Consider the following 10,536-nt stretch of genomic DNA (forward strand, 5'->3'; position numbering starts at 1 on the left):
GTTGGTTTTAAACTTGGGGAAACTTTGTTTTTTTGTGACGTAGACTGTGATACTGCAGTGAAATAGAACTTATAAAACTTAAGATACAAAATTACGTACAAAACAATTATAAAAAATCCAAATCGTTAAATATTATCTAAAATAAGTATTGCAATTATATATAATACAAAATAAAATGCTGGTCATCGTTTCGAAAAATTGGCTTACACACAAAACTTGATAAATTGGTGATTTTTTAAAGAAGAAACCTAACAAAGAGTGTGCAGTATTTGATTACTTTTGATGATGCCGTTGTATATGTTTTAAATTTCGAGCCTGTCGCTTCGTGTGNTTGATTACTTTTGATGATGCCGTTGTATATGTTTTAAATTTCGAGCCTGTTGCTTCGTGTGCGAGTATTTGAAATATCTTAAAACAACAAAAATTGTGTAAAAAAAAAAACAATAACAGAAAAAGGAAAACTCGGCTTCAATAAATAATGATTAACTTGCTGAGAGTTCTTTTAATAGGTTCGAGTCAGGGTTGCTTCCTTCACATACGGTACTACTTTCTTGCTGGCTGTCGCTGTACGCGATGTGCTGTGACTGGCATTGCTCCGTGCATGTGTTTGTTTCCATTAGCAACACTTTCACAATTTTCGTATACTGCGATCAGCAGCGGCAGAGTTAAGCTTCGATCTGTGACAAGAATTAGAATTTGTATTAGTATATTTGTAAAAAAAATAATTTTTAGATTTCATAAAAAATACAATGCTTAAAAAGAACTTCAATAACAGCAAACGGAATAAAATAAACGCAGCAGAGGCGCAAAGTGTTCGAAATATATTTACAAGTATGTATGTACATATTCGAAATTAAAAAAAAAAATTGCACATAAAAGTGTTTTAAGGNTAAAAAAAAAAATAATTTTTAGATTTCATAAAAAATACATTGCTTAAAAAGAACTTCAAGAACAGTAAACGGAATAAAATAAACGCAGCAGAGGCACAAAGTGTTCGAAATATATTTACAAGTATGTATGTACATATTCGAAATAAAAAAAATAATTCACATAAAAGTGTTTTAAGATTTACGTATTTTCAAGCATAGAACGATAGTTATTGAGAGAAATTAAAACGAATAAGAGACCGGACGTAACTCACAGAAAACGGTAAAATACAAAATTGTCAGACGTTCATTTTTCGAATCACATTTTGAATGTTTTAAAATGAATTAGAGGTTGGTTGGCAGGCGCTTGATTTAATGAAATCCCACTTGTAGTTTTATTAGCACTTAAAAGGTTATACTAAAAATTTAACGGATATTTTCGCNCGTTCATTTTTCGAATCACATTTTGAATGTTTTAAAATGAATTAGAGGTTAGTTGGCAGGCGCTGAGGAATGGCTTGATTTAATGAAATCCCACTTGTAGTTTTATTAGCAAGAAAGCGCGCAGACTATAAAAAGATGCATATAAATACATATATTGGCTGAATTTAATGGCGTCATTATAAGCTTATTTTCTGCAATTAACTTTTCATTCTCAATCCAAGCATTCGAAATACAAGCACATAATTTTTTATTTTTTTTTTCAAAAACAATTCGCAAATGCATGCATATAGCTTACCCGGTAGTAAGGTACCGAAATCCATAACTTTTCNTAAGCTTATTTTCTGCAATTAACTTTTCATTCTCAATCCAAGCATTCGAAATACAAGCACAAAATTTTTTTTTTTTGTTCAAAAGCAATTCGCTAATGCATGCATATAGCTTACCCGGTAGTAAGGTACCGAAATCCATAACTTTTCGTATCAAAAACCGTTAGATTTTTAATTTTCTTTTATAATATTTTTTTTTTGTATTTGTTTATGATTTTAGTCTAAAGACATACAAGTACATATATGATCCGTAGTATTTTTCCCACTGCGCGAGAATAACGAGTGAAAAGCTTTCAACATTGAAAAATTACAAAATTGTTTTAAACCTTTTTGTAGCATGATTAGTGAAGCGTAAAATTAATTGCTGGTGTTACAAATCTCTCTTCTTTTAAAAGTCGTCATCCTGTGTTGGGGGTAAGGGGATATAGTAAATGTGCATAGTGTTATTAGTGGGATTGAGAAAAATTGTTATCGGTAAGATTAATNTGGTGTTACAAATCTCTCTTCTTTTAAAAGTCGTCATCCTGTGTTGGGGGGTAAGAGGATATAGTAAATGTGCATAGTGTTATTAGTGGGATTGAGAAAAATTGTTATCAGTAAGATAAAATGCGAAAAAGCTAAGCAGTGATTTATGAAAATTTTAAAAAGCTTTTAAGGTACTATCCTTAGCTTGATATGAATTCTGTTAGATTAATACATTTGGCGTTGCGAAAAAAAAATATATATCTATATCAAAAAACATTTAATTGGATTTGAAGCATAGAAGTCGAAACGGTGACAGAAAACTAAATAGACAACAAAATATAAAATATAGAAGTGTTCTAACAAACTGAACGAAAGCAGCAATGAAAGTGTTGAAAGCGTTCAAAACAATTTCGTAAATGCCGTAAGCTTTTAAAAAATTTCACATTTGAAATGTTCGAATTTCCATTTCCCATTCTTATATAATTCGACAGAAAGAATATAGCACATTCTATGAATATTTATAATAAAAAATTTAGTTTTAACAAAAATTTCGCATGTAAGTAAAAACTTATAACCCAAATATGTAGAAATATTTTCGAATGAAGGTTTGATTACAACTAAACTTAAAGGTTTTTCAAAATCAACTATAAGATTGACTAGAGTATATCTTGTTCTGTGAGTACCGGAAATGAGGTCCTGTGTTGTTTTTAACGCATTTTATAGGAAAAATTAAAAAATAACGTGTTTACGAGTGGTTCAGAAAAAAAGAGAGAAAATTAAAAAGATCGAAATTAGTAGAAAATAAAACTATTGAATCTGACTATGGAGCTTTGAACGATTTCTTTGAATATCCGCGCACATAATACAAATTTGTTTGTGTTAAGTTTACCAAAATTAAAAAAAAAAAATCTCTCAGATGTATGTATATCTGACACTAATCTGGGTTTTTAAATATTTTTTTTAGCAAAAGTTGTACTTAGTTCTTTAGTGTCATTTAAAAATTATCGCTATATCATTCAACAGCAAAAACTACAAGAATCAATGTTTTTAATTTCATACGGAACTCGGAAAAATTCCAGAAATTTTCCACCTTCCAATCCTATATATATGCTATAAAACTACATACTCAAAATTTGTCTAAGAAATCGGTTTGAAAAATTTAGCTCACATAGTCAACGAAAAAACTAGAAACTCATTTAATTCGCCATTTCTACTTACAATTCCATTGAAAGCACTGTAGGATTGGGACACGCCTGCGGCGCCCGTATGTGACACTGTTTGTGGCAGATCAGATTGCAGTCCCGGCACTCGTAGCCCTGCTTGCCCGGGCGGCGCGGGATGGACTTCATGCAGACTTGGCATTGTAGGCCGCCACTGGGTGAATACATAAAAATAAGAATAGAAATAAAACTGAATTTCCATTGCCACCTTACCCGCTCAAATGCTTGGCGATGAAGGTGTGGTCATTGTAGATGTGCAGCTTAGTGCCCTTGCGACGCCACCTGGGTCGTTGTGCAATTGCCAGCGGTACAATAAAATGCCTGCAGAGAATATAGAGAAGGCAGATGCATCGAAAGCGTTCTTCCAAGTGCCTAAATTTAACATTTTCTCATGACCTGCACAAATGGCCAATTGACTTACCGCTTAACGCCATTCTCAATCGTCTCCAGCACCAGTGTGGATGCCTCGTGTACGTACGTTTTGTTGCTGGCCGATGAGAAACCTGAGATTGCGGACGATTCTGAAATTGAAGATTGCCTTGAGTGATCAAGTCGTGAGGAGCCAGCGCGTAGACCTGAGGTTTTTCGTTGCATTATTTTTTTAATTTATTTGTATTTTTAGTTGGCATTGGNTTCTGAAATTGAAGATTGCCTTGAGTGATCAAGTCGTGAGGAGCCAGCGCCTGAGGTTTTTCGTTGCATTATTTTTAATTTATTTGTATTTTTAGTTGGCATTGGTTTTTTAAAAGTAAATATTGAAATTAAATTATACAAAAGCGTGCAATTTCGATACCAAAATAAAGTTATAATAATTTTTCCACCAAAGTAATTTAATTTTTTTGTTTTGTCATTTTTATTTGCACCAAAATAGTGGTAAGTATCACAAGTAGTGGTAGTAATACAGAGCGGTGGGTGAGGTTCAGAATCCAAATGTGTACAGATATTCCCAAAATGATTTTTTGTTGAATTTTTTTGCCGTATGAAATTAAAATCGCCCAAAAACATAAGATGGAAACATATGAAATTAAAAAAGAGAGTAAAATTAAATTAATTACAAATATGAATCAATTATGCGAAATTGAAAGCATTAACAATATTTTCAAATAAAATTCAAGCAATAAAATTTAATTTAAAAAAAAATCACGCGAACCCATATTTAAGGGAAAAAATATATTTACGGGTTTGTGTTTCAGTGTTGATGTTGTGTAAAGGATTTACATGTGTGTTAATGTATGTTTATGCGTGCGATTCGTATTAGTCATACATACATACATAGTAAGTTCACGTTGTCGGCAACAGTGGTGACAGAGTAAATGGTTAAACAGAGTTCAAGTGGAGTGTGTTTAAAAAAAAAAGAAATAGACAAATATACAATAGAGAGTTTATGGGACGAAAAAAGACAGAGATAGACAAAATAAAAACTGCTTAGTAGTACATTAAAGGGGCACTATAACAAACGAAAGTTATAAAAATGGGACTACATACATAAATATATGGCTCAGATGAAAACAAGGTGGATAAGCATTGAGTCTACATAAGTACACTAGTTTAAAAACATGATAATGAGGGTAATCACAATCCTGTGCATTTGGTCTTACATTTGCATATTTAGTTGCAATGTAAACTTTCATTAATTTACAACAGGAACATACATTACTTTGCAAATGAAAGTTGCAAATTTCCCAAAATATGCAAATGCAAGATCGCATGCAAGAGAGTGTGGGCACTCATTTGTGCGCAAAAAATTGGCTTAGCAAAGATTTTTTCCTGAATAGTTTTTTGGTTAGTTACAATTTAAGCACAATTTTCACAGCCAAATAAAAAGCAAAAGGAAAAAATTAATACTAAAACTAGTTCTTCAGCCGTTACCATACTCACACAAATGGATATACATATATACGTACACACATTTGCATAAATTAGCTATAACCTATAAACATAAGGTTAAGAAGCTTTATGAAAAATCCATAGTGAATGAAAATTAAGTCCACACAAGTGTTAGACCAAGAACCAAGGCATTGGATAGGTGGATGGATGGTAATTACCAAGTGAATTGCTTTTAGACATTACAGCACGATCGACAGATAATGAACGTGAATCACCGTTAAGTGTTCCTGTTGGGGTAGTACCGTTATTATTTTGGGACGGCGTCAAAGCGCCACGATCAGCCGAATGGGTGCGTGTCTTGGATCGACTTAAACGTTTTTTTAATGTTCCAAAGAAATTTCGTTTCTTACTCCGGCCTCGTTCGTCCAGATCAGCACCGCTCAATGGTGTACTGGTGGCGCCGCCATTGCGTGGCAGACTGTTGCTCTGATATCCATAACTCTGGGATCCATTTGTAGTCGAGTTGCCATTATGTGGTGAGTATCCGTTGTGGCCTTGCGGAGAGGAGGCGGCATTCGGTTGTCCAAACTATTGAATGAAATAAACAAGCTCCCATAAATACAAGTAAATTCAGATTTATCTGCGTTTTAAAGCTATGTATCTACGATTCTTGAATTCTTTTTTTATGAACTTTAAAACGCAAATAGTTTTTTGGTTTTTAGTACGTTTGGTTTAATAAGAATATTATTTCGCTTTCGCAAGAAATGCAAACATTCTCAAACAAGCTTCAAACTAACAATCATTTTTGGCATACTCACCTCCGCTCTGGATGCAACAAAGGCACTGCTGTTACCTGATGCCACCCCCGACTCCTCCAGGTAGCCATCATTTGCTGGAAACGAATCTGTGGGACTTGCCGTTATGTCTGTCGTCACCGAGATATCCTGATGGATTTGCTCTATGTCCGCTGTCGTATTGGCGGTGGGCAACGATTCGCTTGTATTGTCGTTCAATGGGCTTTCCAAAGCTTGGGACGCAGCCGTGTCAAGCTCATCTTGCGGCGATTCCTTGACTTCGATTCTGCCCTCATTGTTAACCTCAACCTGTTTCCGTTGCAGGCGAGATTTCGGTTGGAAGTGATGTTGCAGGTTAATTTTTGTTAGAAAGCGCATTAAGTCATTGGATTATAAGCAATTCGAAAAGTAGCCAAAACGAGAACAATATTACGTAATAAGATATAAAGACTTAAGTTTTATACTAAATTACTTTATGTATATAATTGAATTAATGCACAAAAATGAGTGCAACTCAAAAATAAAGGAATCTTAGTTGGAAATGGTTAAATAGTGATATTCGGGCCTTTCCCGTTGGCGTTGCCGTTTAAAAAGGAAATAAAAACTACAATTTGGCATCATACTTGGTGTTTGAAACGAAGATTAAAAAATAAATTGAACAGATTGTCGATAACTTTTCATCGGCTTTTCAAATTATTCCAGGAGCCAGGAGCGAAGCGACAACCCCGACGGGATTGGGCCCGAATATGTAATTAACTTTGTTAGAAGAAACCAAATGTAAATAAATATTNCCGTTGCAGGCGAGATTTCGGTTGGAAGTGATGTTGCAGGTTAATTTTTGTTAGAAAGCGCATTTAGTCATTGGATTATAAGCAATTCGAAAAGTAGCCAAAACGAGAACAATATTACGTAATAAGATATAAAGACTTAAGTTTTATACTAAATTACTTTATGTATGTAATTGAATTAATGCACAAAAATGAGTGCAACTCAAAAATAAAGGAATCTTAGTTGGAAATGGTTAAATAGTGATATTCGGACCTTTCCCGTTGGCGTTGCCGTTGAAAAGGGAAATAAAAACGACAATTTGGCAACATACTTGGTGTTTGAAACGAAGATTAAAAAATAAATTGAACAGATTGTCGATAACTTTTCATCGGTGTTTCAAAATATTTCAGGAACGAAGCGACAACCCCGACGGGATGGGGCCCGAATATGTAATTAACTTTGTTAGAAGAAACCAAATGTAAATAAATATATAATGTATATGCATAGAAAAATTAAATAAAAATTACCTTAAATGCATTTGAATTGTTCTGGTTCTATTTATATTTTGACGTTGCGAGATGGTTTACATGATGAAAAGCAATTCATGATGTAACGATGAGCGAACGTGAGTGAGCAACATGAAAAACAAAAAACAAAATTTAGCTTTTATAAAATAATGCAATGAGCAGATAACCTCGTAGAACTCAAACGAAAGTATTTAGGAAAACAAGTAGCCGGGATATGCGTTCGTGAATACTTCGCGATGAGAATGGAGAATTGAAAATAAGACTTTGATTTTTATTGAGTTTTCTTAGGTTTTTTTTTTTTCAAATAAAAGTACTTAAGTAGATATTAGACGTGGCAAATGCTAGTAACGCAGTCTGTGAAAATCAAGAATTCCGTGATTACAGCTGCGGTTACACCTTGCATGTTAAATAACTTTGGAAGTTTAATTTCCAAAAGTCGAACTTTCTGATACCACAAGGTGATTGCAAAAGATTCCACGTTCAACACATAGAAAATTAATGAATTTGAAAAATTTACTTACAAGTAATTTTTAAGCAAAAATCACAACCGACTTCACCGTTAATTTTATTCATGATCCAATGATCAGATCTAAACCAAATTTTTATGAGTGAGTTACATACCCTTCCCAAATTTTGTGATGTTGAGATATTTACGGAAAGAAACTTGCATTTTTAGCTAACAGTAGCGGCCCATTGCAACACTCGATTGGCTTGATAGCACTTGCAGCAAAAATTAAATTTGCGTTCTTCCAGTCGAAGTTACACCTTGCAGTTTTTATTTCCGCAATTGATTTCTACAAATTTGCAAAAGTGCTTTTTGAGTGCCTTGTCAGCAAAAATGCACTGAAAAAAAGCGCTGCTATTGCCACATTAAACCGCACTTTCAGCAAATTTCACTACAAATACAGTTAATAAAACAATTATTTTTTATTTTTTGCGTTTAAAGAAATCCGCCAACCCGAAAATTTCATTTTAAACAAGGACATGAACCGGATGAAAAATTGGTCAATTCTATTTAGCGGTTCGTACCGTTTTAGCACCTTTGGATTGAACCGGGGTTTCTTTTCAACATATACATACATATTTGTGTTATTTTTATTCAGTAACAATAAAAAAAATACATATAATGTCATACGCTATACATTAGGGCGGGTCGATTTAAAAATCGCTCATTGCTCTGTGAAAATCGTATTCTAGGGATCAAAATAAGAAACTTTGCCGAAGGAACCATACCTCTAAAACGAATTCTGATGTCCCCCAATTTGGGTCGAACTTTTGGGTAGGGGCAAATTTTGAAAAATCCCACTTTGACCCATTTAGAGTGCTCCAATCGAGTCCAAATGTATGACCGCCCCCACTAACTTTGGACGGCCGATCCACCCATGCCAGTGGCACACCCCCTGGAACTCCCCTGGGGGGTTCCCCATACAATCATTTCAAAAAATCACCATTTTTGGCCTTTACAGTATAGTATACATATTTAGTAAAAAATGGCCAGACAGAAAAAAAACATTGCATTACCATATTTAACAAAAAGAAAAACTTAAAAAGTGGGAAAATATTGTCGAACCGCACATTAAACCTTTATTAAAAATGGTTTGGTTTTCGGTTCGGATCAAAAATATTTGAAAAAAAAAATCAATCGAAAACTCCTCTAAAACAAATCTCACTCTCCATTCCACCGCTTCCCTAGCATTCAGGTGCATATTTACAAATGAGTGCTATCATTTACGCAACTTCAAAACTCACCCGTTGAACACTGTGTATAATTAGCGTACTCTTACTGGGCTGTCCCGTTGTGGATAGCGCGCCATCTTGCAGCGCACGTACCGCAGCATTGGCTAAGTCGGCGCCATTCTTCATGTGCTCGTTAATGATGGGCGTGCTAATCTTCAGCGCCTCTTTTAGCTTATACGGCTTGGGTCCAGCGGGTATTTCGGCACCTTCAATGAACACAAAGTCCACAGTGATGGTGCCACTCACCGGATGCGTCTCGTAAGGGCGCGGCTGCAGTGTCAGCACTTGTGTGGATGCAGGCCCAACGGCCAACTCATCAATGCCCACTAAACCCAAGCCGAGGAATTTACCCGGTTCCTCGTTTGCGGCACGATCGTACACTTCGAACAGGATCTCGGCCGAGTGAGGCGACAATTCGCTAGCGGTAGAGAATGTCAATTTTACAAATATGAAAAGAAACGAAATTGAAAGGACTCACAATAGGAAATGTTCATCCCAATAGGGCGTAGTGCCCTGACGCACACCAGTTTGATTTTTTTGTGCCGGTTCGTCCATCTCCACCACCACATAGGGATCCTTGGCGTCGGCGAGACCCTCACCCTTGACAATTTTCACGAGCAAGCGGCGACCAGAAATCATGGGTTGTAGCCCGGACAGGTTAGAGCCCTCCTTGTTTTGCTATAAGGTTGTTATGGTTTTGTTGTTTTGGTAAAGTATTAAAGAGAAATGATGCGAGAAAGGTTTTGTGAGTAAATTACGTGGAAAATGAGAGTAATGTAGAGAAATTGTTTGTAATGCGTAGGCAATGAAATTCGCCTTTTATTAGAAAAGTCCGATTATACATTGAAAACATTGTATTTTTTTTTTTTGTTTAATATGAGTTTGTATACAGATTATTAGGAACTAGATTTTTGGATATTATAACAATTCATTTGTGAAATTAATGGGGAATATTGTCTTTTTAATAATTATAGTAATATTGATAAGCCCTCTGAAATGAGAGAAAGCAAAAAAAAGAAAAATGAGCTTAACGTTTGAATGTCGATTTTGAAAAGTGATTCTGGCTAGTGGTTCAGTATAGTGAATTGTTAGTTACGTTTAAGTAAACAAAAGGCAAATTTCATTGGCGACTTAGTTGAGGCTAAAATGATTTTAAATTTTATATATTTCATACATATACATAAATACACATAAAATGGAATGCTAAAGAGTGAGTAGAACAATGAGAAGAACAATTTTAAATTTAAATGGCACAGTGTATGTAAAATCTGTGTAGTGTTCTTTTCGAGTTTTCAGCAAATTTTCATACACACAAAGGCATGCACAAAGTGATTACTTCTTGGTTTCATTTATACACAAACTTTTTTGGAAAAAGTGTACCGTTTTGCAAATTGTGCTTATTGCGTAACTGCCAATTTTGATAAAATGTGGAAATCGTCTTTGACAAAGTAATAATTACACATACATATATTAGTTGCCTTCCAGATGCTTTACGATATCCACGATTTGCAGGAACAGTTGTTTTCTCCATTAATAAACCTTATGGAAGGTGGTCACCTGGA

At 34.7% G+C, this 10,536-nt stretch overlaps 1 protein-coding gene across 1 annotated transcript in view; it reads right to left on the minus strand.

Annotated features, from left to right (window-relative positions):
* Positions 1–367: 367 nt before the first annotated feature.
* LOC108363071 (uncharacterized) overlaps positions 368–10,536 on the minus strand; it is a 42,933-nt gene continuing 32,764 nt past the window's right edge. Inside the window, exons 9-16 of the mRNA XM_017616317.1 lie at positions 8,987–9,392; positions 7,238–7,264; positions 5,967–6,251; positions 5,367–5,736; positions 3,743–3,896; positions 3,535–3,642; positions 3,320–3,475; positions 368–677 (exon numbers count right to left, since the gene is read on the minus strand). Coding sequence (XP_017471806.1) covers positions 629–677; positions 3,320–3,475; positions 3,535–3,642; positions 3,743–3,896; positions 5,367–5,736; positions 5,967–6,251; positions 7,238–7,264; positions 8,987–9,392 — 1,555 coding nt within the window. The 3' untranslated portion in view covers positions 368–628. The remainder of the gene's footprint in view (positions 678–3,319; positions 3,476–3,534; positions 3,643–3,742; positions 3,897–5,366; positions 5,737–5,966; positions 6,252–7,237; positions 7,265–8,986; positions 9,393–10,536) is intronic.

This window comes from Rhagoletis zephyria, unplaced genomic scaffold (assembly GCF_001687245.7).
Source record: "Rhagoletis zephyria isolate East Lansing unplaced genomic scaffold, Rhagoletis_zephyria_1.1 Rzeph_scaffold_01182, whole genome shotgun sequence".
NCBI lineage: Eukaryota > Metazoa > Arthropoda > Insecta > Diptera > Tephritidae > Rhagoletis > Rhagoletis zephyria.